Consider the following 23467-nt stretch of genomic DNA (forward strand, 5'->3'; position numbering starts at 1 on the left):
TTGTGTAGTTTCAACTTCACTGTGTCTCTGGATTGTTGTGAGGATAAATAGAGAGAAAAGGCAAGTAAGCAGTAACATGTGAGGCTTGGAAGCAAGTCCTCTTGTCTACAATGAAAATACAGCATTAATGGAGTGTGACCATAAATGTTCTCTATTTCAGAAATCTGTCCTTTGTTTTTCAAAAACTCACTGTCCTTTATTTTGATCATTAACTTTTACCATACTGATAGCCACTTAATGCAATTTTTCAATTCATGTGGAAACTATGGAAACTGAATTGTTTTTTAAAATAAATTTACACGTACTGTTTGGTTTTAGGTATTTTTATTAGAATATGCATTTTGGTAAAGTTTTTCTTCATTTTGTTCTTGATTTCCCTTTGTAAAGCAAAGTTGTAATTTTTTTTATTATGAACTGCTTTCAGGTTTGTTTCTTTTTCAGGTTTGTACTTTATATCCTCCCCACCACCACCATATATTAATGAAAGTTGAAAGATAAAAGATTAGAAACCAGGAGACTGTGAGTTCTAGTCAAGCATGAAAACCAGCTGAGTGACTTTGGGCTAGTCACTCTAAGCAGAACTCACCTCAGAGAATTGTTATGAGGAAAATAGGAGGCAGAAGTACTATTGGGCATGTTTGCCTCCATGCGTTATTCATTTATAAAAATAATAAAGGTGAAATAAAAAAAATCTGAAACAAAGACTAGTAATTAATAAGTAGTGTTCCTTTTTGGAATTTTAATTTCTTTGCTCTGTATTTAACTGTAGTAAAGCTTTGGTATTACAACTAATGTTGGGTTAGAATCTTTTTTAAAACCTTAAAACATTTCAGAATGTTGCATCATCTTCCAGTTTTATCAGTTTTGTGTCATTATTCATCAAGGAGAGAGACAAGAGGCAACTTCTCTTCTGCCACAATTTTTATTGGTTTAGTATGAGTTTATCACACTATAGAAAGCCAGTCTCGGGGCATGTAATACATGAATACATAATCTGTAGAAGTAGTTACACTTTGACTCCCATCTGTTAAGCTTTTTGTACAGAGGAAACAAACAGAAAAAAGGCAATAATAAAATAAGACATTCGCTGTCAAATCAATTTTCTTCGTCTAACAAAATTTGATAGCCAAAAAAGTGTCTAAAACTACAAAATTAGGATACGTACCACATGGGTAAAAAGTTATCCATTATTTTTATTATTATACTTAGTTTTGACTGGATTCTGTTCCTGTTCAAGAACCTGATAAACTGGACTGGTAGGATTAGTGGATTAATATATCTCTTCAAGAATAAACGCTGAATGCTCTCCATTGATAGTTGTACTAGAGCTAGTTTTTGACTTCCTGTGAAATGGCAATGCGTATATTTATTTGAAACACAAAGAGCAATAACAGAGTTGGAAGGGACCTTGGAGGTTGTCTAGTCCAACCCCCTGCTCAGGCAGGAAACTCTATACAATTTCAGACAAATACTTATCCAATCTCTTCTTAAAAACTTCCAGTGTTGGAGGATTCACAACTTCTGGAGAGAAGTTGTTCCACTGATCAATTGTTTTAACTGCCAGGAAATTTCTCCTTAGCTCTAGGTTGCTTCTCTCTTTGATCAGTTTCCATCCATTGCTTCTTGTCCTGCCCTCAGGTGCTTTGAAGAATAGCTTGATTAGGAGTCAGGCAGCACCGCAGAATTGTATAGATTGTATAAACCATAGCAAAAGGCAGTATCCCCAAATTTGGTACCCTCCAGATGTATTGGGCTATAACAAAATTCTCAGCATGGTATAATGAGAATTAGAGACTGGCAAGTCAAGAAAGCATCAAGTTTGAGAACCTAATGTGCACAGGATATAGAAGAATACATCTGCTCTTCCGTTTCAAAAGGAGACACAAGATTCTCAACCATGCTGCCAAAATTTTTACAAAGTTGCTGTTTCCTACAGGGAAAAAAAAAAAACCTTCTGGATTTTTGGCAGTCCCACTCTGGACGGGGACAACTCACCACAGCCAACTCATTGCGGCCAACTTACCACAGGAAAATTTAGCAATTCAATTTAATTATTGAAAATAAATGTTTTAAATCTTTTAATTTTTGTCATCCACATTTCATTCTGTCCCTCCTTTTGCATCCTTTTTTAATGATTCTGTTCCACCATTTCTTTGATAATATCCCACAGTGATTTGTCCTACGGTGAGTTGGCTGTGGTAAACTGTCACAGGCCCATCCCACTCATCTACCACACAGCAATGCTACAAGTTCAGACTTTCATTAAGTGTCCCAGAAACCCGTCTGTTACTTAAAGTTAGAATAGCTGGAAAATAAACCAGGAATATTAGCACTTTTATAATGTTTTTTGTTGTTGAATTTTGCTTTCCATCCCTCTTTTTTATCCTGATGAAAATGGTAGGATGGACTGGCCTCTTGCTTGTAATATAGCACAATTACTTTGGCTTGCAATCCTGTGCAGATAAACTACTACCAGTTTTTAAGGGTCATAATGGATAAATGTTGCCATTAGGTGAATAAATAAAGTGAACAAGCAGCTGGAAAGGATTCAAATAATCTCAGCTCTCTATCAGAAGATGGAAATTAAAGAAGTTAATTGACACTGTTCTTTCAAAGACAGTGTTTGCACACAAAAATAAACTAGAATTCTGATGAATTCTGGCTAATAGTGAATGAATAGTATGCCAAATAGAAATTCCCACTTCCTTTTGCCTATTAGCCCAAGAAAACACATTTGTCATTGGAACCTGGATTCTCTGTTAATTGCCCCGCATATAGCAGTGCTCATAAACCAACACCAATCTCTTGTTTAGCTGTAGAATAAACCAGGATTCCATACTTGGACATCAAGGTACAATTTCTATTTCTGGCTAGTTAAACTGTTCAATGTATAGAATTAGCCCAGCAGGAGCAAACTTTACATTAATTCATTTATATATCCAAGATCCTGCTTCTTATACTGGCCATTTCTGTGATTCACTTCCCCAAAGGTAACTTTAATTAATGACATGATAAAACAGTGTCAGTGAAAAGAAAGAGATGGTAAAGATTTGTAGAACAGTTGATTTTTTGGTTTATCCACAAATAGACATAATTTATCAAAGCAAAAAAAAAAACACCCTGTGTTGAGAATTATCACACTAATAACATCTCATTAGAGTTCCCAAAAATATTATTTTTCTGTGGTTTTACTTGTCAGCTTGCTCCAATTCCTGTGCATCAAAACAGAACGCAAAAAAAAAGACAACTTGATTAGAAAATACCACCATCATTATTTGCACTGCCCATTTTTTTGCAGGGGAAAAAAAGATTAAGCAGCAACATTTCAGGTGATACAAATCAATAAAGGAAAATAGAAAAATGACAAAGAGCTGAAGAAAAATAAGAGGTATATGAAGACAAATGGGTAACTTATTCTTCTTAATACTGTAAATCAACTTTCCTCATCCTGATGACTCCAATTGGAGTGTTGGGACTCCAATTTTCAGACTAAATTAGCATAGTCAAAAGCTAGACATCTTTATGTGGGCTTGGAGATCCCAATAAAACCAGAGGACATCAGTGTGTGGAAGTTTACTGTACATACTGGCAAATCCATCACTATGAAAGTAGAGTCCAAGGCCTTTTGAAGGATCATAAAATACATGACGCTGACATGGCACTTCCTCCTAGGTAGCAGTTTTCAATGAGAATCAGTTGGCCACCTTAAAAGAAAAAGCAGCAAAAAACCACATTCGCAATCTTAAAATGCCTGATCAGAGCCCAGGGAGACAGTTTCTCAATTGGAACCCTACATTCTCCATCACCAGATCCCTACAACAAATAATCTCATGGAGAGGACACCAAATGTGAAGCTCCGAGATAGCATCCTGGTTCTAAATTCAACCCTCTCAAGGTAAGAAGCAGAGCCTAAGAGGCATAAAGAAGTAGTGGAATAATCTGGTCTAAGTACCAAAAAAAGGGGTCCAGTTGAATTCCATACCTCATTAGAGCAGGCAGCTCACTTGTTCCAAGGTTCAGCTGTTTGGACCTTTGGTGCCCTGGGATTTTATACGTGAGAGGCCACAGGACTAGGGTTACATGGTTAGGATTACAGGAAGAAAGAACATGTATGCATGATAAGCTCTTTGTTTTCAAATTCCATCGCCCTCTTTCAAAGGGTTTGTGTTTCCGTAACAGTCTTTGAAACTATGCCAACAGACTAGCATCAATTCAACCTGTAGGATACATCTTTCTGAATGCCAGTCAGCCATCTGGACTCTTGTTTACTTTGCTCTTTTCAGCTGGCATCTCTGAGTTTGATGAGAATAGCAGTAATGTGTTCTTGCTTCGGATGGTTACTAGAACTCACAACAATGTGGACTTTTTGTTCCTCTGAAATCCTCAAATCCCCTAGTGGTGGTGGGATTGAGAAAACCACAATGTAGTATTTGGGGGGAGGAGGAATGAAGAGAATGAACGCTCACTCTGGGGGTGAGGGGAAAGTAGACCTTTCTCGGAGGAAAGATGGTTCCTCTGAACCACTTCTTAGGTTCTCTCTACTTAGCACCAATTTCTAGTCAGCTTCTTTTAACAAAGCCACGTTTACAAAAGAAGGCATTTTGTAAGACAGCACTCATTCTCTTTCAAACCTGTGTACCACTAGCAGAAAAAAGGAGAAAAAAAACCCCATATAAACACACAAGCGAACATTCTTGCTCCAACCATTCATATTTAAACACTTAAGACATCTTCTCATCTGGGGAAATTCATCTGGGTCTCAAATTTATACATGCAAGAAAACCAAGGGAGAACATACTATCTGAAGATTGTTACCACAGGCTGCAAAGCAACTTGTGCTCTGAAGGTTAGCTCGAATTCTTCTGTCCTTCACCCCAAATAAGCTACTTTCTTCCCTTTTCACCTCAAACAAGCTACTTTCCTTGTTATTTGCGTTGGCAGAACATACAAATAGACTGATCTGTGCAGAACAGAAGCACAGAGCCAGGCAACCTATTCTCCGCATATTTTGGATTTCCCCTTCTCAGTTTTTTTTTTTTTTTTTGCAGTTCTGTCTTAATGATTGGAAGCTGAAATCCAAAATACTTGAAAGGCATCTTATTTGGATGAAAACCTTTCAATTCTGCTGCATGTGTAAATGGGGCCTAAGTTTAATTTAGTTTTATTTATTAAAAAAATAAATAAAAAGAAGAAGCCTTAGCCTATATTGGGAAAGTGTTTCAGAATTTCAAGCGTAATAAGTCAAAGAGAAAGGAAAAAAAATGCCACCCCGCTCCACCCTCAAAACAAGGACATCTCAGCTACCACCAGAGAGTTGCTGATTAGATCTCTGGGTCAATCTCAACTTTAGTTTCAAGGGCTAACCATCATTGGCTTAAAGAAGATGTATCTCTGAATAGATGAGAGATGTAACTATACGGGCACCAGCTTAGAAGTCCACCATTGGCTCAAAAACTCTAAAATCACCAATGACTTGATCATTACTGAAGTTAAAATAAGTTAGAGAAGGTCCACCCCAAAAGGCGTATCCCATGTTACATCATTAGGTTTAAGCAAAGTCTCTATATTTCTGACCTCAAAAGAGTTTGTTTGTTTGCTTAAGTAGAGGACAGAGATTCTTTTCAAACAGACACTGGGTTGTTCCCTACGGTCAATGGTACTCGATCTTAGCTCTTTTGCAGACCTGTAACCAGGGTCCATCCGGCGGATCTGGAGGGGGAAATCTGAATGCATCTGTGCAAATTATTAGCTACTTAAGCAAATATTCAAAAGGGGGGGTGGGGCGTCGCTTAGAAAAATCTCCAATGTCTTTCAAAAGCCACTGAAATGAGGTATCTCGCCGGCGCAGCAGGAAGTACCTCCCCAAAAACCTGACATGATACCCCATGCCAGTAAAAATGACTGCCAAAGGCTGCAGGTAGCAAAGGAGAAATTCAGCCATAGGCACAACTGCTGTACCGCATCTTTGGAGGAACTGGACTCAACGTAGAACTAAAGAAATCACCGGGGAGGAACCGTCGTTCTTGACTTCCACTTGGTTCACAGAATGGAAATACTTTTGGTGGTGCTTGAGGGAGGCATCTCCAAGTTTCCGTCTTCTCAACAACAGATCCAATGATTTCCATATTCCTTTCCTTCCTTCCTTCCTTCCTTCTTTTCCATCAGTGTTTCTCCTGTAAGAGATACGGATTAGGAATCTGATTCAGTGCTCATGATTAAATACAAGCAGTCCTTGACTTATGACAGTAAGACCCTGCCCATTATGGTCGTAATTGTGGTTGGCCATAAAGAGGGTCATCAAATGATGGATTCAATTTTATTTCCCTTGTGACAGTTGTTAAATGAATCACTATGGTCAGGAAGTGAATTCACAGTTGCTAAGTGAATGATATGGGGGGACGGCCATCAATGATGATGCTATCTAGTTTGGTAATGAAACATCTGCAAGAAAACCACTGAGCTCAGAGAGCACTAAGGACCCCACAGTTCAATCCTGAACTACAAATTCTGTCTTCTAAAGCTTGTGATGGCTGGTTTTTTGCCCTCTTTCCAAGTAACATTGGTAGGTTTCCAGAGGCAGTCCAAAATGATGACATCTTAATCGTCTTGAAAGGCCTAGGTCAAAGGTCACAACAATTAACTAACCTGCTTCCTGGTTCAGCCTTTGAATGGCTTTAGACAAGGGCTGTCAAACTCAAGTCCTAGGTGCCAGATCTAGCCCACGGGGTCGCCTTGGAAACAGCCCATGATGCCTCTGCCAGCAAAAACGGAGCTTGGGAGAGCTGCACGTGGCCCTTGCAAAGTCCATTTTACTGGCAAAGGGTTGCAGGACGCTGTCCCAGCTGAAAACAGAGCTCAGAAGGACTACACATGGTCCCCCCCGAGCCCCGTTTTCGCTGGCAGAGGGTTGCAGGAGGCTGTCACATCTGAAAACAGAGCTCGGGAGCCCGTTTTCATTGGCAGAGCACTTGGGCTACCACAGGCGCCCCCCTCCATGAGTGATGTCATGCTGTCCATGCCTACCTTGTCTACGCTCACCCCGCCTCCCCCGAGGTCAAACACAACCCTGATGCAGCCCTCAATGAAATAGAGTTTGTCATCCCTGGCTTAGACCAACATATCTGAGATCAGCTGGAGTTGTCAGAAAGAAAAGAGTTAAAATAAACTTTGCCTAAAAAAATATCATTTATGGACATTTGCTGAATAACTGATATGATCATCTACTACAGCAAGATTCCATTTCTGCGGGGGGAAAAATGGACAATTGCAGGGTTTTTTTAAAAAAGCAGAATGAACCTGTTTCAATTTGGAGAAGAAAGTAATTAATATTAAAAACACTCGAAGCTACAACTTCTAATTGCACCTACCTTACACAATAAGCAGATAAGATACCTGCTATCTCAATTTCAGGAATAAAGTCAGAAGTGGAACTGGAGAAATTATTACATGAAAGATATTTAGAGTCACCAACCTCCTGTTTGTGAGACTTTTCCTGCTGATGGACTCCATTAGCAGATCCAGAGTTTCCAATAGTCTAAAATTTTTAAAAAGAGCTTTGGTCACAGATGATTTATGAATTCACACAATTGGACAATGCATTAAAAAGAGATAGAATTTGAGAATTCCGTTTTGAGCTTCTTCGGTGACAGACCGAAACCTCGTCTCTCCGAGGCTTCGATCTGTGCTCGCCACTGGAGCGCCCCGAGCCGGCTGGTTTTGGGGCTAAGTCACCCCGTAGCGGTGGTGAAGAGGGAGGAGACTGCCTGCAGGGTTGAGGAGAGCCACATCTCTCCTCCCCAGCTGGCCATTATTCCCTTTCCCAAAGGCGGTTGTAGCAGTGGTCAGAAATGGTCACCACAAAGAAGAACTCGACCGGAAAAGAATGTGCAGGAGGAAGATAAGAAGAGAAAATTTTGGTTGACCGGGTCAAATAGCAAAAGCAACAAATAAGGTACCCTGGAATTTAAACTTAACAACATTGTTCCCAAAGAAGATTTTGAAGCTGCGAAGGAGAGAGAGAAGGGAAAGGATTAGGTTTTTTTTCTTTCCTTCCTTATACTGATTGCTAAGAGACTTAAGCAAGAAATTGAAAAAAAAAATCCACTTTGACATTAATAGGCATCTAAGCTGAAAATAAAAGTCAAAGGGATAATAAAGATTTCTGGACATTTAAAAGTTTTTAAAAGCAGGAAAGGAGAAAAAAAAAGAATAGAAGGGCAGGATCTGGAAAAATGGAGGAGACTGCCTGGAATTAAGGAATGGAACTGTAATTAAAAGGAACTTACAGTGAAATTTTAACAAGATTCCTCAAAGATACATTTTATTTGAAACTTGGTAACAAAATAATAGAAACCCAGGAAAAGAAAGTGGAAAAAAGAAGCAAGTAGAAACAGCCTTGGATTATTTGGATTATTTGGTGATTTTTGGTTTTTGCATCTAGATGACTAAAATTAACCGTGTGGTTGTTTAAAAGTTTTTAAAATGGTATCATTCTTAGAAGAACTGAAAACGGAACTTAAAAAATGGAAAGAAGATGCACAAGAAGGGAGAAGTTCTTTTGGCTTCGTGTTTCAATTCTTAGAAATGGAGATCTGGAACTATGAGAAGCAACAAGAAACGCTTGCAGAACAAGAAGATTGGGACAAAGAAGAAGCCATCTTTAATGATCAAATAATTTTAAGTGGGGGGAAAAAAGAAAAGGGGGAAAAGAGAGTGAAAGGTTTAAGACTAGAAAAAACAACCAAAAAGAAGAACAATTTGAAAGATAAGTATAATATTAGAAAGCAACAGAAGAGGGGATTACAGATGAGAGAGTTAGAAGTAGAGAGATGAGGGGGTAAAAAGGGGAGGGAGAAGAAGAGGGGGGAGAAGGCAAGGAAAAGAAGTTGTAAAAAACAGAAACAAGAAATGGAGAAACAGAGAAAAGATATAAGGATTGTAACCATAAGCTTGTTTAGAGATAATGGGTGAAAATTTAATTGCAAAAGGGATTCTGCAAAGGTAGCATTGTTATATTACAAATAGAAATAATTTTAGAAAATATGATGGATAAAATATTTACTGTAATGTAGTGGGATGTTTGTTAATAAATAAATGAATTAAAATGATTGAATTAAAAGGGAACATTTTTAATTATTAGTAATGATTTATAAAAATATAAGTGAGAAATATGGAAAAAAAGAATTAACTATGGAAAGTTTATAAGTGTTCCCAAGGAAGTATGATATTTAATTGAAAACAAATGTTAAAGAAGTTAAGATGTTAATGCATATTAATGATAGAATTGAACTGGAATGGAATGTGTGTTTTATTTACATATATATATAAATAAATAAATAAATATATATAATTTTTTCTTTTTAAGAATATAGTCTCTATTTTAACAATGTACCAAGCAGAACTCGATTTGAAATTGTGTATTATATTGAATGCTATAATCTTAAAGGTATACATTGAAGCTTAAATAAGAGTTTGAATGGATAAAATTAAAGGATATAAAGGTGTCATGCTCTAATTGGTAATTACAGGGAAAAATTTGCTTAATAAGAAAAGATAATGTGAAATTGAAACAGGACAGACAAAAGTATAAATATAATTATTTGAATTGAGATGAGATAATTAAAACAAAGTTGAGAAAATTAAAAGAGGGGAAAAACTATGTAGAAAATATAAAATGTAAAATAATATAAGATATGGAATAGAATATAAAAATGAGCATGAAATTGAGTTTTGTGTCTGTATGAAGAAGTGATAACCTGGGACCATGCTACTTTCAAAAAAGATGTTTTATTTGTATTTTGTTTTTGTGAAAACCCAAATAAAATTTTCAAAAAAAAAAAAGAGATAGAATTTCATTAAAAATGAACAGTTTTATGTGATGTAAAGAAGAAATATGAGACATTAGGGAAAAGAAAATCAATAAAAAGCTATAATGTTTTATTAAAATATAAACTGAAAGTATTTCCATATTAATCTCCTCTTTGAATAACAAGAGGCTTAGCTAAAATAACAATAATACATTCATGAAATTTCAAATATTTGGGGTCAAATTATACGCATGTTCAGTTGTTTACTGACTGCAGAAAAATAGGTGGTCTTCAACTTACGATCTTGAGTCCAAAATTTTCATTGCTGAGCAAGGCAGTTAAGTGAGCAGTGCACCATTTAATGACCTTTTTGCCACAGGGGACTATGAGTTCCAATCCTGCCTTGGGCATGAAAGCCAGGTGGGAGACTTTGGGCCAGTCCAACCCACCTCACGGGATTGTTGTGGAAAAATAGGAAGAGTAACGTCAGGCACGAACAACCAAACTTTATTGTTCTATGCCTACTTCACAGGGATCTCTCCAAATTGGCAGCTTTTGCATGGGAAATACTAGGTAAGACTCAAAGACATTCAGGAAGGTTAGGCCTTGTCCTCTTGCGTTTACTTCATGAGTCCAGACTAATATCCCACTTGAGGCCTCCTCCCGATTGGGATGGTGGCTTTCCAATAAGGAAAGAGGTAAGGATAGTCATTTGAACCCCAAATTCCTTTTCTAAACAAGACAGTTATTAAGTGAGTTTTGCCCCCATTTTATGCTGCAATGGTCTTATATGTGGAAACAGGTCATAAGTCAACTCTTTTCAATGCTGTTGTAACTTCGAATAGACACCAAGCGAATGGTTATAAGTCAAGGACTATCTGTAAGTTCACTGCTTTGAATTGTTTATAAAAATAATAAAGGAGGGATGTAGGTTAAGTTAATAAAGAAAAAAATTTAGAAATAGAATTGCACTAACCCCAAAGCTACAGATTAGAGCAAACAGACCCCTCCATTTGTGAATGTGTAAACAAGACAATACTGCAGGACCTCTCATTGCAAGGGTTGAGAAACCAGGATTAAGTCCAATTCTTAGTTTCTTTTAACAGCAAGTAGAGCAGAGGTGTCAAACTCAAGGCCCACAATCTGGATCCGGCCAGCAGGGTGCTTAGATCTGGCATGTGCCACCGCCCTTGAAACAGTAAAGGACTGGGCCGCAGTGCCTCTGCCAGCAAAAGCAAACATCTCTTGGGCTCCGTTTTCGCTGGCCGAGGGCTTCAGGATGGGGAGCTGGCCGTGCCCCCCCTACCCCCCCCCCAGTGGTGGGATTCAATTTTTTTTACTACCGATTGGTGGGTGTGGCAGGGGAAGGATACTGTAAAATCTCCATTCAGAGATGGTATTTGCCAGTTCTCTGAACTACTCAAAATTTCCACTACCGATTCTCCAGAACTGGTCAGAATCTGATGAATACCACCTCTGCTGCCCCCCACCCCCACCCCAGGTCAAGCACAACCCTGATGAGGCACTTAATGAAATCAAGTTTGACCCCGCTGAAGTAGATTATAGAGAATTGACATGTAACCTCCCTAGCCGGGTCCACTCCAGATATGGCCACGAAAGACTGACCTGTGCTTTTTCAGAGCAGTTGCGCATAGCCTCCATCAGCTTTTCCATTTGCTGGCCCTGCTCCAAGGCGTTCCTCAGGACATCCTCAGTGCTGACCAGCCGGTGTTGCAACCGGAGAATCTCTGTCTCCGAAGAAGGATCAATAAGGGAATACCGCCGCTGATCCGTGACTGCTTTTTCTTTGTCCTGGATATTTCATTTTTTAAAAAATAAAATAAGGAATTAGATAACTATCTGCTGCATTCATTTATAGGAAATCAGGAGAAAGTATTAAATCCGCATCCAAAGGGGGAAAGGAGAAGCAAAGGTGGGAGATCTTTTGAATATATTAAATATTAATTGTTTTTTTAATCAGGGCAACCTGGTCAAATATGGGATGGAGCATACTGCTTCAAACACATAATCTCTCCCTAGGTATAGCCAGCAAAGCAAGGAGAGCCTGTGGCTTAGAGATTAATACATCTACCTAATATGTAAGTAGCCTGAGTTTGAATCCCAGAAGATTATGGCTAGCTGACGAGAGCTAAATAGCTTGAAATAGATCTAAATTAGTCTCCCTTTATTTCTTAGTCGGTAAATATAAATTTAACACATTAAGTATTAAATAACAGATTAAATAAATATTAATAATAATTTAGTAATGATATTAAATAATAATTTAATAATAATATTTAACAATAATATTAAAAGGCAGAGTTAAGACGCAGAGGTGGGGAACAATGGACCCATTCTGACTGGTGGACTTCAACTCCAACATCCCTGGTTTAGAGATTGAATTCTGGGTCTCCCTATCAGGAATTTGTCACCTCTCTTAAGTCCATAAAGGGAACGTCTTTCTTATGTAGAAACTGAGAATGATAAAGATAATAGTGGCGCAGGGTTGTAGTTAGGTAAACCTTGCAAAAAGCAAGAAGTAAAACATCCTTCACTTCCTCACTCCATAAACTGTTTCAAGGTCAAAGTGCTTTCTCAGCCCATAAAAAACTTTTAATTTCCTACTGAAAGGTACAGTCTTAAAGGCTAAAGCCTGTGAGGTTTATCAGGGGTGGGATTCTACCGGTTCAGACCGGTTCGAATGAAATGGATATTAAATTTGCAACTGGTTCGCCAAACCGGTATTTGAACCGACCGGCTGCCCATGCCATCCCACCCAGGAATCTCCACGCAGCATTTTCGATGCAGGTAAGTGCAGGGTCCATGAGGAGGCTCTCAGAGAGAGAGAAATGGGCCTGTTTCCGGCTTCCGGAGGGCCTCCAGAGCCCGGGGGAGGCCGTTTTCGCCCTCCCAGAGGCCCGAGGGAGGCCTCTGGACCCTTGGGAAGGCAACCTCCCCAAAGTTTTGGTAGGGCACGCCCATCATGGCCACGCCCACCCAGCGACTGGGCAGCGAGCTGGCTGCTGGGATTTTTGAATCCTACCCCTGAGGTTTATGCACACCTTCGAAAGCAGTATAGAATAAATCTTAATGACCCCCCAAGTGCACGGAGGGATGTCACAGGGAAAAGGAATCGAATATTTTATGACCTGTCAGAATTATCATTCAAGTTAGCGACAATTCATCAAAAAATGCTTTGAACTGTCTAAAGCAATCCTGCCTAACTGAAGAGAACGTAGTTTGCTGGGTCATTCAATCCATGAATAATTAAATGTGAGAAGCAATTTCAAGCAACTTTCTGAAGATGGCTTGCAAATGAACCGGAGTTATGAATTCATGATTTCTAACCTGATAAACTGAGTTTAATGGGAAATCTGCTAAAGACTTCTCCTACCTGTGTAGGAGAAGAGAATTTAGGAGAAAACCTACGGATTCAAGGCTCAGTGAAACTCTTTTGCAGGAGTAAGCAAACTATTCTTCCTCCAAATCGTGCTAATCTCTTTCTCAATTTTCTCTAATCTTCTGAAACAGGAAGTGATTCCCAATGTCCTGGATATGGTCTAAGCTCATGTGGAGCCCCCACTAGCACCGCTAGAATGGAATTCTTTGGAAATTCCACTAGAATGGATTTTTTTTTTGCTCAGACAGTAACATAAGTCCATTAAGGGAGCACCTTATGATCTTTGCTTCTTGGCTCACTGATATGGACACCAAGATGAGAGTTGGCAAAGTTATAAAAAAGTTTCATGCTGAAAAACATCAAGTCAGCCAGTCCTTCAGCATTGTTTCCTGAACCAATGAGGTCTCCTGCTTCTGAAGATGCTGCACAACTTTCCATCACTTCTGTGGCCCCCTCTGCACAGCCAATTGACAAAAGAGGCTTTGCACATGTGTACTGTATGCACAGCATCCTCTTCCACTTACAGGTAATTCTCAACTTATGGCTACAGTAGGGACCAGAATTTCTGTTGCTAAGCCATGCAGCTGTCGGAGAAATCGTGCCCGATTTCACCTTTTTTGTCATGGTTGTTAAGTGAATCATTGCAGTTGATAAGTGAATCACGTGGCTGTAAAGTGAATCCAGCTTCCCCCATTGGCTTTGCCTGTTCGGAGCCAACTGGGAGAGTTCCAAATGGCAACTGCATGACCTTGGCATGTTGTAACTGTCATAAATGTGATCAATACATGCCAGTTGCCAAGCACACAAATTCTGATCATATGACCATGGGGATGTTGTAGGGGTCATATGAGGATTGGTTGCAAGGCACTTTTTTCAGGGCTGTTGTAATTTCAAAATGTTGCTAAGCAAATGGTTGCAAGTTGAGGATTACCTGTATTGGAAAGTCTGAGGAAGGTCCAGAATCGATCTCTACAAAGTAATTAGAATAGAATAACAGAGTTGGAAGGGACCTTGGAGGTCTTCTAGTCCAACCCCCTGATTAGGCAGGAAACCCTACACCAATTCAGACAAATGGTTGCCCAATCTCTTCTTAAAAACTTCCAGTGTTGGAGCATTCACAATTTCTGGAGGCAAGTTGTTCCACTGATTAATTGTTCTAACTGTCAGGAAATTTCTCATTAGTTCTAGGTTGCTTCTCTCCTTGATTAGTTTCCACCCATTGCTTCTTGTCCTGCCCTCAGGGGCTTTGGAGAATAGCTTGACTCCCTCTTCTTTGTGGCAGCCCCTGAGATATTGGAAGACTGCTATCATGTCAACCCCTAGTCCTCCTTTTCATAATTCATGCAATTATTCCACTGTGATGGGGTGAATCGTATTTCCTCCGCAATGTACCTCATCCAGGCAAAACTGCCTTGCTGAGGCTCTGCATAGGATGTGTATCAGCTGGACTAACCAGCCCTAAATTTTCCACCCGCCCTGTCCTCACCAGGATGCTGAGTTTTTCTCGCAGTCCTTTGATGTCATCTTTGAGCTTCTGCTCCTTCAGCCTCCACTCGGCTTTGTGCACCTCGCGGCTTAAGTCTCGCTCAGGGCCAGGCGAATGCCGGTTGGCTTCCATTAGCAACGCCCGCAGCTCATTCAAGCTTCTGCAGGAAGAGTGGAGAGAAGTTCGGAAAGAGATCTCAGCCTGCCTGTGGGAGAGAATCTATCAAATATCTCAACGAATTTGATTCTAATACTGGAACTGCTTTTAGCTTTTATTGATGTATTTATTTGCTTTCAGTCGGTATTCAACAAGTGGGATGGAGACGTATATGTGTGTGCATTCTGTATACTACTCTGGCCTCCTTTAGGAGTAAGAGATAACAAAAATTGTATAATTTATTTATGCTTTTAAAAGTGCAATATGACAGCTAAAAAGCCTTCCATCAATAAGGAGGTACTACTTAATCCAACTGTTGTATTTGATAGTTGCCATCTAATAATTAATAATCTGGGAGTCAATTATCTAAGACAGTTCCATAACTGAAGCAGCAACTGTGAGAAGGCCCTGCTCCAAATCAGGTAGGGAGGAAGGGAGGAAGGGAGATGGAAGGAGGGAAGGAAGGAAGGAAGAAGAGAGGAAGGAAGGAAGGAAGGAAGGAAGGAAGGAAGGAAGGAAGGAAGGAAGGAAGGAAGGAAGGAAGGAAGGAAGGGAGAAAAGGAAGGAAGGAAGGAAGGAAGGAAGGAAGGAAGGAAGGAAGGAAGGAAGGAAGGAAGGAAGGAAGAAAGAAAGAAAGAAAGAAAGAAAGAAAGAAAGAAAGGTCAGAAAGACAGAAAGACAGAAAGAAAGGTCAGAAAGACAGAAAGGCAGACTCTTACCTGTTTTGGAACTATAGACTTTTCCTAACCTAGTTTTTCTTACTAATGTTTAGGATAGGAATTTCCTGAATTTAGAACCTGCTTACTCAAAGGTTGGAAATTCTAAATGATATTACCTGGAAGATGCTGAAAAGCTGCCCCATTCAGGAAACTTCAGAATAATCAGAATGTTTTATAGTAGACATTTCCAGCTTTAGAGTTCTCCCCAAAACGAGTAGGGTCAGTACTCTGCATAGAAGCCAAGGTTTCCTTGGAACCATTTATAGATTCTATTATTATCATAACTGGGGTTCCTAATCCCAATGCTCTAAATATGTCATGCTGTCTCTGGGTGGAGAGAAGACTGACCTTTCCTTTTTTAATAGCTCCTGGCTGATCAGAACCAGCTGACCAGAAGCATCGTGGGTTTTTCTTGACATTGTTTCTAGATCTGCTTCCAGCCTTTTCTTTTCTTTCAACAAAGAATCCGCCTTCTTGTCAGAGCTCTTGCATCTATTTTCCAGTGCTGGCAAACAGAAAGAAAGAGAAGATGGGAGAACAAAAAAACAACAACACAGAATAAACCGAACTGGAGCCCATGGCAAGGTAGGGAGAGAAAAACGTTTGCACGAGCCAGGTTGGGCTAATGCATCTGGAGTGGAGAATTTGAGACTTCCTAGATGTTGCTGAAGTACAACTCTCATAAGCTCTAGCCATCGTAGCCAACAGATCAGAGACAAATAAATTATCATGAGTTGGTGCAATATCACCCAAATCTGGTTAGTCATCTTAAGTAGGGGAGGTGAATTTTTCAGCTCCACCAATTAAAATGCCAACCATTACAAATTCTCCCATCTCTCCTAAAATAGAAAAAATTGCTGAACCTATGGAATTGACATTTTAGTTTAGTCCCTTGATAGTGAACCTATGGCATGTGTGCCAGAGGTGGCACCAGAGCCCTCTCTGTGGGCATGTGCACTGTTGCCAGCTGCTCTTCCAGTTTCCAGCACTGGCCAGCTGGTCTTCATGCATGGTGGAGCACCGGAAACCCAAAGACCAGCTGGCCGGCACATGCATGCGCACTGGCCAGCTGGTCTTTAGGTATCCAGCACTCTGGTGTGTGTTCGTGTTCCGGTTTGGGCACTTTGTGTCAAAAAGGTTCACCATCACTGGCCTACTCTATCCTTCCTTTCCACCCTATTTGCTTGTTTTTTACAGGTAGGAAATTCTTTATTTTCTTTCTTATCAGATCATCTCTATTCTGAAGGAATGCAGTTTTGACACTGCATAAACATTCCTATGCACATGCCCAGAGGTGGGTATTCAGCAGGTTCTGACCAGTTCTGGAGAACCGGTAGCGGAGATTTTGAGTAGTTCAGAGAACCAGAAAATACCACCTCTGACTGGCTCAGCCCCCATCTATTTTCTGCCTCCCGAGTCCCAGCTGATTGGCTGGGTCTTCTTCTGTTGCCCTGCACAGGAGAATGGAGCTGGAAAGCAGGTTAGTGGGGTACAGAGGGAATGGGGATTTTGCAGTAATCTTCCCCTGCCACATCCACCAAGCCACACCCACAGAACCGGTGGTAAAAAAAATTGAATTCCACCACTGCACACACGACCAAAATACTTCCATATTGACCAACACCAGCCCATTGAGACTTACCACTTACTTGGGCCCTTAGAGTATCCGTCTGGGAGACAAGTGATGACACCTCCTTGTCTTTCTTACTCAATTTGTCCTGGAAATCTGTAGAAGTAAAGGAATTGCTGAAAACAATACTTTAATACCCCCAGGGGTAGGATTCTACCAATTCACACCTATTTGCTAGAACCGGTTAACATTCTAAGCAGTTCGGAGAACCAGTTGTTAGAAGAAATTACTGGACTAATCCTGTAAGGAAGGCAGGAAGGAAACATTCTGGTGTTGCTTAAGGAAACTGCCTCTCCATTAACCCTTATTACATTCTTGGCAGGACTAGACTTCTTGTCTCTGGAACTTCTCTGGAGTTTCTTTTTCCCTCCTTTGCTGATACTTTGCTTGTGTGGAGTGACCATTCAAAGTTACAATGGCACTGAAAAAGTGACTTATGACCATTTTTCACACTTACGACTGTTGCAGCATCCCCACAGTCACAAAAGGCCAGGCAAGCAGATGTGTGCCTCGATGTGAGTGATGTTGAGTTGGCCACACCCAGCCAATAACATGACCACCAAGCCACGTCCACCTAACATGACTACCAAGCCACGCCCACCACCTAAGCCACGCCCATAGAACCGGTTGTTAAAAATTTGAATCCCACCCCTGAAAACCCCAACCTCCATTTAAGCCCACACCAAAGCACATAGGGGTCCAACGTATTTAGGAGGACACCAAACTAAGGAACTCTGCTTGGGAATTCTTTTTCATTAGCCTGAAGGCATGTCTTCTTCACTAAATTATATGTTTAGGAGAAAGGCAATGTAACTGGATCAGGGCATTTCTTCTTGTGCTTTCAGTTTTCCTCAATGCTAGAGAAGCAGCTTTAGCAGAAGTCTGAGATAACACTGGTAGAAGTTCTTTGTCAAAAGGCAGATGAAAGTGGGCCACAGGTTTCCAAACTCTCAACTTCTAAAGAGGAGCAGACTGTATATAAGCCAGAGCTGTAGTCCTGTACCAGGTGATACTACCATTTTTGGGTGAGGGGCATTTTGTAGGCCTGAGCACAGCATTTAGATCAGGAGTCTCCAACCTTGGCAACTTTAAGCCTGGTGGACTTCAACTCCCAGAATTCCTCAGCCAGCTTTGCTTTGCCGGCTGGGAAATTCTGGGAGTTGAAGTCCACCAAGGCTTAAAGTTGCCAAGGTTGGAGACTCCTGATTTAGATGAAAATAGTGAGTGATGACCCAAGCAGGAACAGAAACTTCTGTCAAATGAAGCAATACAGTATTTCTATTCATTATGTTCAAGTCCACGATCCCAAAAAGTGATGCACTCTTACCTTCCATTGCTTGTTTCATTTTGATCTTTTCTTCTGAAATGTCATTTGTTTCAATCATCTAAAGAAACATAAAAAAACCATAAACAATATTGGTTAATGTGAATTGAATGAAGGATGCACAAATGTGCATACCCATCAGATCTTCTGGACAACACCTGAAATCAATTCTATTGGTGCTTTTAATGTTTATGTCTATTTATGCCTTCAAATCAGTTTCAACTCCTGGCAACTGCCTGGATAAACTTCCTGAAGCTTTCTTGGCTTGCCATTGCCTTCTTCCTAGAGCTGAGAAAGAGTGACTGGCCCCAGCTGCCTTTGTGCTTAAGCAGGACTAGAACTGCCAGTTTCAATTTCTACTATGGGGGCCTTAACCACTACATTAACTGGCTCTCTTCCATGTTTATACCTTCCATTGATTTATGACAGACATGGCTAGTTTTATACATACCCTCCAGTAAAGATCGAATGTTTTGCTTTTATCATATCAAAGTAAAATCTCATGAACTATTGAAACAAGCTTTGTAACCTCTGAATGAATAAATGATGCGTCTTAATAAAACATACATGAGCTTTCTCTCTTGCATGCAATCAAATTTTGTGGCTTGCAGCAATCAAACCAGAAGTTTTGTAGCTAGTAGTTTATCACCTGTGGACTCAAACTGATCTATGAACCCCCAAATCAGTTTCCTGTCTTAACAAAATCATTGTTCCCAGCTTCAACAGAAGCTTTGGAATGTTAAATTCATTTCAATCACGATTTCATAGCTTGTCTTATTCCAAAGTTAAGAAACAGGGAGTTGTAGTATAGCATTGCAGATAGTCCTTATTGATAACCCCTTATTGACTTTGTGTGTCGGAAGCCAGCTGGGAAGTTGCAAATGGCAATCACATCCCCCTGGGATGATAAAATACATGCAGGCTGCCAAATGCTCCGATTTTGATCACATGATACCGAGGATGCTGTGACAAGTCATAAATGCAAGGACTGGTCATAAGTCATCTTTTTCAGTGCCAATGTACCTTTGGATGGTTGCTAACTGAATAGTTGCAAGTTAATAGAAATTTAAAGTTTGATTCCTTTTTCTAATGAATTCCACCAAGTTGAGATTACTGAATATCTTCCTACTGCAATCATTTAATTATGTTCAGAATAAGTTCTTCACAGTCCCCTCTATGTTACCATTGGCATAATCTTCCCCTTACATTTTTCAATTTTCTCTTACTTTAATCCTTGAAATAGGATATAGTATGTCCTTTTTTTGAAATGGCTTTGACTTACTTCCTTAACTATGCATTACAATGAAACATCAGTGCTTTTTGAGTTTGGTTGTTTTCTTGCAGACATTTGATTCCCCAAGCTAGGTAACATCATCACTGATGATATTACCTGGTTTGGTAATGAAAGGTCTGCAAGAAGACAACCAAGCTCAGAGAGCACCAGGGACCCCTGACTTCAACCCTTGTATATAAATATTTTCCTTTAATGAAACGTCATTTTGAAATATTAATTGGGGGAAGATTTCCATAATTCTAAAAAATCCTTTGAATCTTAAGAATTTATCAGCAAAATGTAATTTATGCTGTTGGAGTAACAATGTCATGAAAATGACATAAATGACATAAATATGATGTAATCATGCAAGTTATATAAATTACAATAGTATATTATTATGTAAATGATAAACACGATTTAATTTGTCCACTGCGTGCAAATTCTGGAGAATCAGGATTTTATAGAAACCAAGATTTAAAGGGATCACCATTTCAGCCTGTTTTCCTTCTTCCACCTGTATATTTCCTCAATACTCTGAAATAGTAAGTTCTCAAGAACCTACTTATCCTAATGTACCTCAATTCACAAGGAAAAATAAACGTTGATTCATTAATGTATGAATTAAGTATAATAAACAAAGTAGAACCCTGAATGAATGAATGAATGAATGTCCAAAATCATTAATTAATCCATGTTTGTTGATGGTTGAACTTCCTTTTGAAGGAATTCAAGCTGCCTCACGTAGTGGCCAGTTTAGAAAAAAAAAAATCTAGCTAACAGCTTAAGCTGTTTAAATGTTGGACTCTTTCATTTATATATTAATAAGTAAAATAAAAAAACAAAATAATAAAGATAGGGATCCATGACAAATTTCTTTTAAAAAGCCCATAGCTACTCGTGGACACTGGCCTTTCAATTCAAACACTCACATTGGTGGGTTGGGAAGGGTGGAGGGGCTCCATGGAGTGCAATTTATTCTCTAACACAAGAACTTTCTCCTGCAACCGCTGAATCTCTTGTTTACTCTGAACCTCAGTTTTCTGCAGGGTCTCATAGTCCAACATCTTTTTCTCAGCCAAGGAGATCTGCTCTTTCAAGAAAGCTATGGCTTGTGCCTGGTCTTTGTAATCACTGTGTAGCTTCTCCAGTTCATGAACTCTGAGGTCAGCATCTCGACATTTATCCTTCAGGTCCTGAAGTTCCATAAGCTGCTGGTTTGTTTTGGTTTCCAACTGGCTCTTCCAATTATTGTCGCTTTCTTCCTTTTCCTCCTTGACTTCTTGTACCTTCAGCTTAAGGCCTTCCTTCTCTTTAATATGAACTGCCATCTCAATGTCATGCTTAGCTTTTAGGTTCTCCAGCTCTAAGTGGTGCTCCAATTTGATGCTTTCTACTACAGCTTTCAGCTCCACAATTTCCTTATGCTGGCTGTCAGAGCCTGTGTTCAAAGTAGCCTTGAGATCCTCCAATGATTTCTGATGGTCTGATGCTAACATATCCAGCTTTGACTTCCAGTTGTCCATTAAGCCCATGTTCTCATTGGTGGCCTGCTGAACTTTTTGTTTGAGGTCCACAATTTCTTGGGAGTACTTTTCATTGACAGCTTTCAACTTTTCAACCTCCTGCTGGTGCTTCTTCAAAGTCCTCTCATACTTCTCTTTCAGTTGGATACTCTCTTTCTGGTGCTCCTTGTTGGCTGAAAACAGCTGGTCACGTAAGCGGAGAGCTTCTGTCTGCAGGCCCAGGCTGTGATCTGGAGATTCTGGCTGATGGGAATTCTTTAAACATTGCCGCAACTCCACAACCTCACTTTGCCTCAAGGTCAACTCTTCCTCGAGCTGAAGGATTCTTGACTTCTCTGCCACGGTAGTTAACTGAAAGAGATTATGAAAAGGATACAAGCATGCATTAGAATCAGTGATTGCATTTTCATATGCATTTGTGGGTAACTTGCAGCCCTCCAGTTGTCATCAGAATGTAGCTGACCATCATCCATCCAAAACCATTGGCTAGGACTGATGGAGTCAACAACACCTGGATGGCCATAGTTTCCCTGTACTTGAAAATCCAAAGAGCTTCTTCACTCATTGTGGAAGCTTTCTTTTTTTAAAGTATATTACTGTATAATATAAGATCTTCTAGGGATGCATAAAAGTGTTAACCAACCCTTCCCAGTCTAGTGCACAGCTAAAGTGCTGGGCTACAACCGCCAGAATTCTGAATCTGTAACTGTAAGAATATGAATGAAATGAAATGTTTATACAACACGGTCAACATTGTTTTCTGGGTTCTCAAAATAATTTAGCAAATGGGCTGTAGCTACAGTAAGTTACATCTTAACCAACTTGCCTAAATAAATTATGCCAATGTCTTTTGTGTTGGTATTGCTAACATCCTATAGCATGGACAGAAGAGGGATTACAAATATCTTAGCATACTGGATTATTATTACTATTTTGCTACCAAATGTGTGAAAAAGCTCTTAGAAAAGGAATAATTGCAGCTTACAAATACCTATGCAGTAAAACAGATTTTATTCTCTGAAGGCTTTAGATTTCCTTTTTTTTCTTTTTTTGTTTTTGCACCAGGGTAAATTTTCCATCGAGCTTTTCTTTCTTTTGGAATCGGACTATGTTCAATTCTGTCTTTTGCAATTTTCTAGAAAGCAATAGGAAAAAAAACTTGCCTGGAAGCATCACCGCTTCTCCTTTAAAAAAAAAAAAAACTCCTGTAATCAATACTCCTATAATCTGGTGATCTCCATATGGTGGGGATGAAAATTCCACAATTTACAATCAGAATAGCCATTGGGAAAAATGAGTGCAGATGAGACAGCAAAGTTATACGGATACAGCTTCTCATGAGAAGAAAATGGCAACACGGGGATAAAAATTCTTCCCTTGCTGTGCTTACAGGTGGTCCTCAACTTACAGCAGTTCATTTAATGACTGTTCAAAGCTACAGTGGTACTGAAAAAAGTCACTTACGACCATTTTTCAAACTTACGACCCTTGCAGAATCCCCCAAGTCACGTGATCAAAATTCAGATGCTTGGCAACTGACGCCTATTTAATGACAATTGAAGGGCCATAGGCTCACCTTTTTGCGACCATCTGACAAGCAATGGGGAACTCAGATTCACTTAAAAACGTGTTACCAGCTTAACAAACTGCAGTGATTCCCTTAACAACTGTGGCAAGAAAAGTTATAAAGTGGAGCAAAAATTCATTCAACAACTGACTTGCTTAACAATAGAAATTACTGTTTCTATTGTGGGCGTAAGTCAAGGACTACCTCTACTTGAAACAAAATAAAGGCAATTTTTTTCTTTTTCCTAATACTACGTCATGAATTATTTTGAGGTTTCTAAAAATTACTTCCTCGGGAAAAAGTGTTTCCTGTCTTCTTCTTAAGCAACATCAAAAAGCCTTGGCCATATTTCTCAGCTCAGATTTAAGTTAGAATTACTGTTAATGAGGACTGGAGAGGTCGTCTTCTGTAGCATCTTTTCCCACTGCTCTGAAGCCTCCCTGAGTGGCCACACTTCCTAATCTGAAAAGTTCCCTAGAACAGGGGTCTCCAACCTTGGCAACTTTAAGACTTGTGAACTTCAGCTGCTGGCTGAGGAATTCTGGGAGTTGGTAGTTGCCGTAAGTTGCCAAGGTTGGAG

At 39.7% G+C, this 23467-nt stretch overlaps 1 protein-coding gene across 5 annotated transcripts in view; it reads right to left on the bottom strand.

Annotated features, from left to right (window-relative positions):
- Nucleotides 1-903: 903 nt before the first annotated feature.
- Nucleotides 904-23467, bottom strand: part of CLIP2 (CAP-Gly domain containing linker protein 2) — an 82495-nt gene continuing 59931 nt past the window's right edge. For 4 of the 5 annotated variants that reach the window (XM_087926512.1, XM_087926508.1, XM_087926504.1 and 1 more), the window contains 8 exons: nucleotides 20727-21671; nucleotides 18525-18582; nucleotides 17210-17293; nucleotides 15916-16072; nucleotides 14693-14852; nucleotides 11433-11618; nucleotides 7472-7534; nucleotides 904-6173 (listed from right to left, as the gene is read on the bottom strand). In XM_087926512.1, the coding sequence (XP_087782638.1) occupies nucleotides 6162-6173; nucleotides 7472-7534; nucleotides 11433-11618; nucleotides 14693-14852; nucleotides 15916-16072; nucleotides 17210-17293; nucleotides 18525-18582; nucleotides 20727-21671 (1665 nt within the window). In that variant the 3' untranslated portion in view covers nucleotides 904-6161. Of the gene's footprint in view, nucleotides 6174-7471; nucleotides 7535-11432; nucleotides 11619-14691; nucleotides 14853-15915; nucleotides 16073-17209; nucleotides 17294-18524; nucleotides 18583-20726; nucleotides 21672-23467 lie in introns of those variants that run through there. The other variant, XR_015742142.1, reaches the window with a different exon arrangement.

This window comes from Pseudonaja textilis, chromosome 1 (genome assembly GCF_049901715.1).
Source record: "Pseudonaja textilis isolate UNSWEBS1 chromosome 1, rPseTex1.2, whole genome shotgun sequence".
Lineage (NCBI taxonomy): Eukaryota > Metazoa > Chordata > Lepidosauria > Squamata > Elapidae > Pseudonaja > Pseudonaja textilis.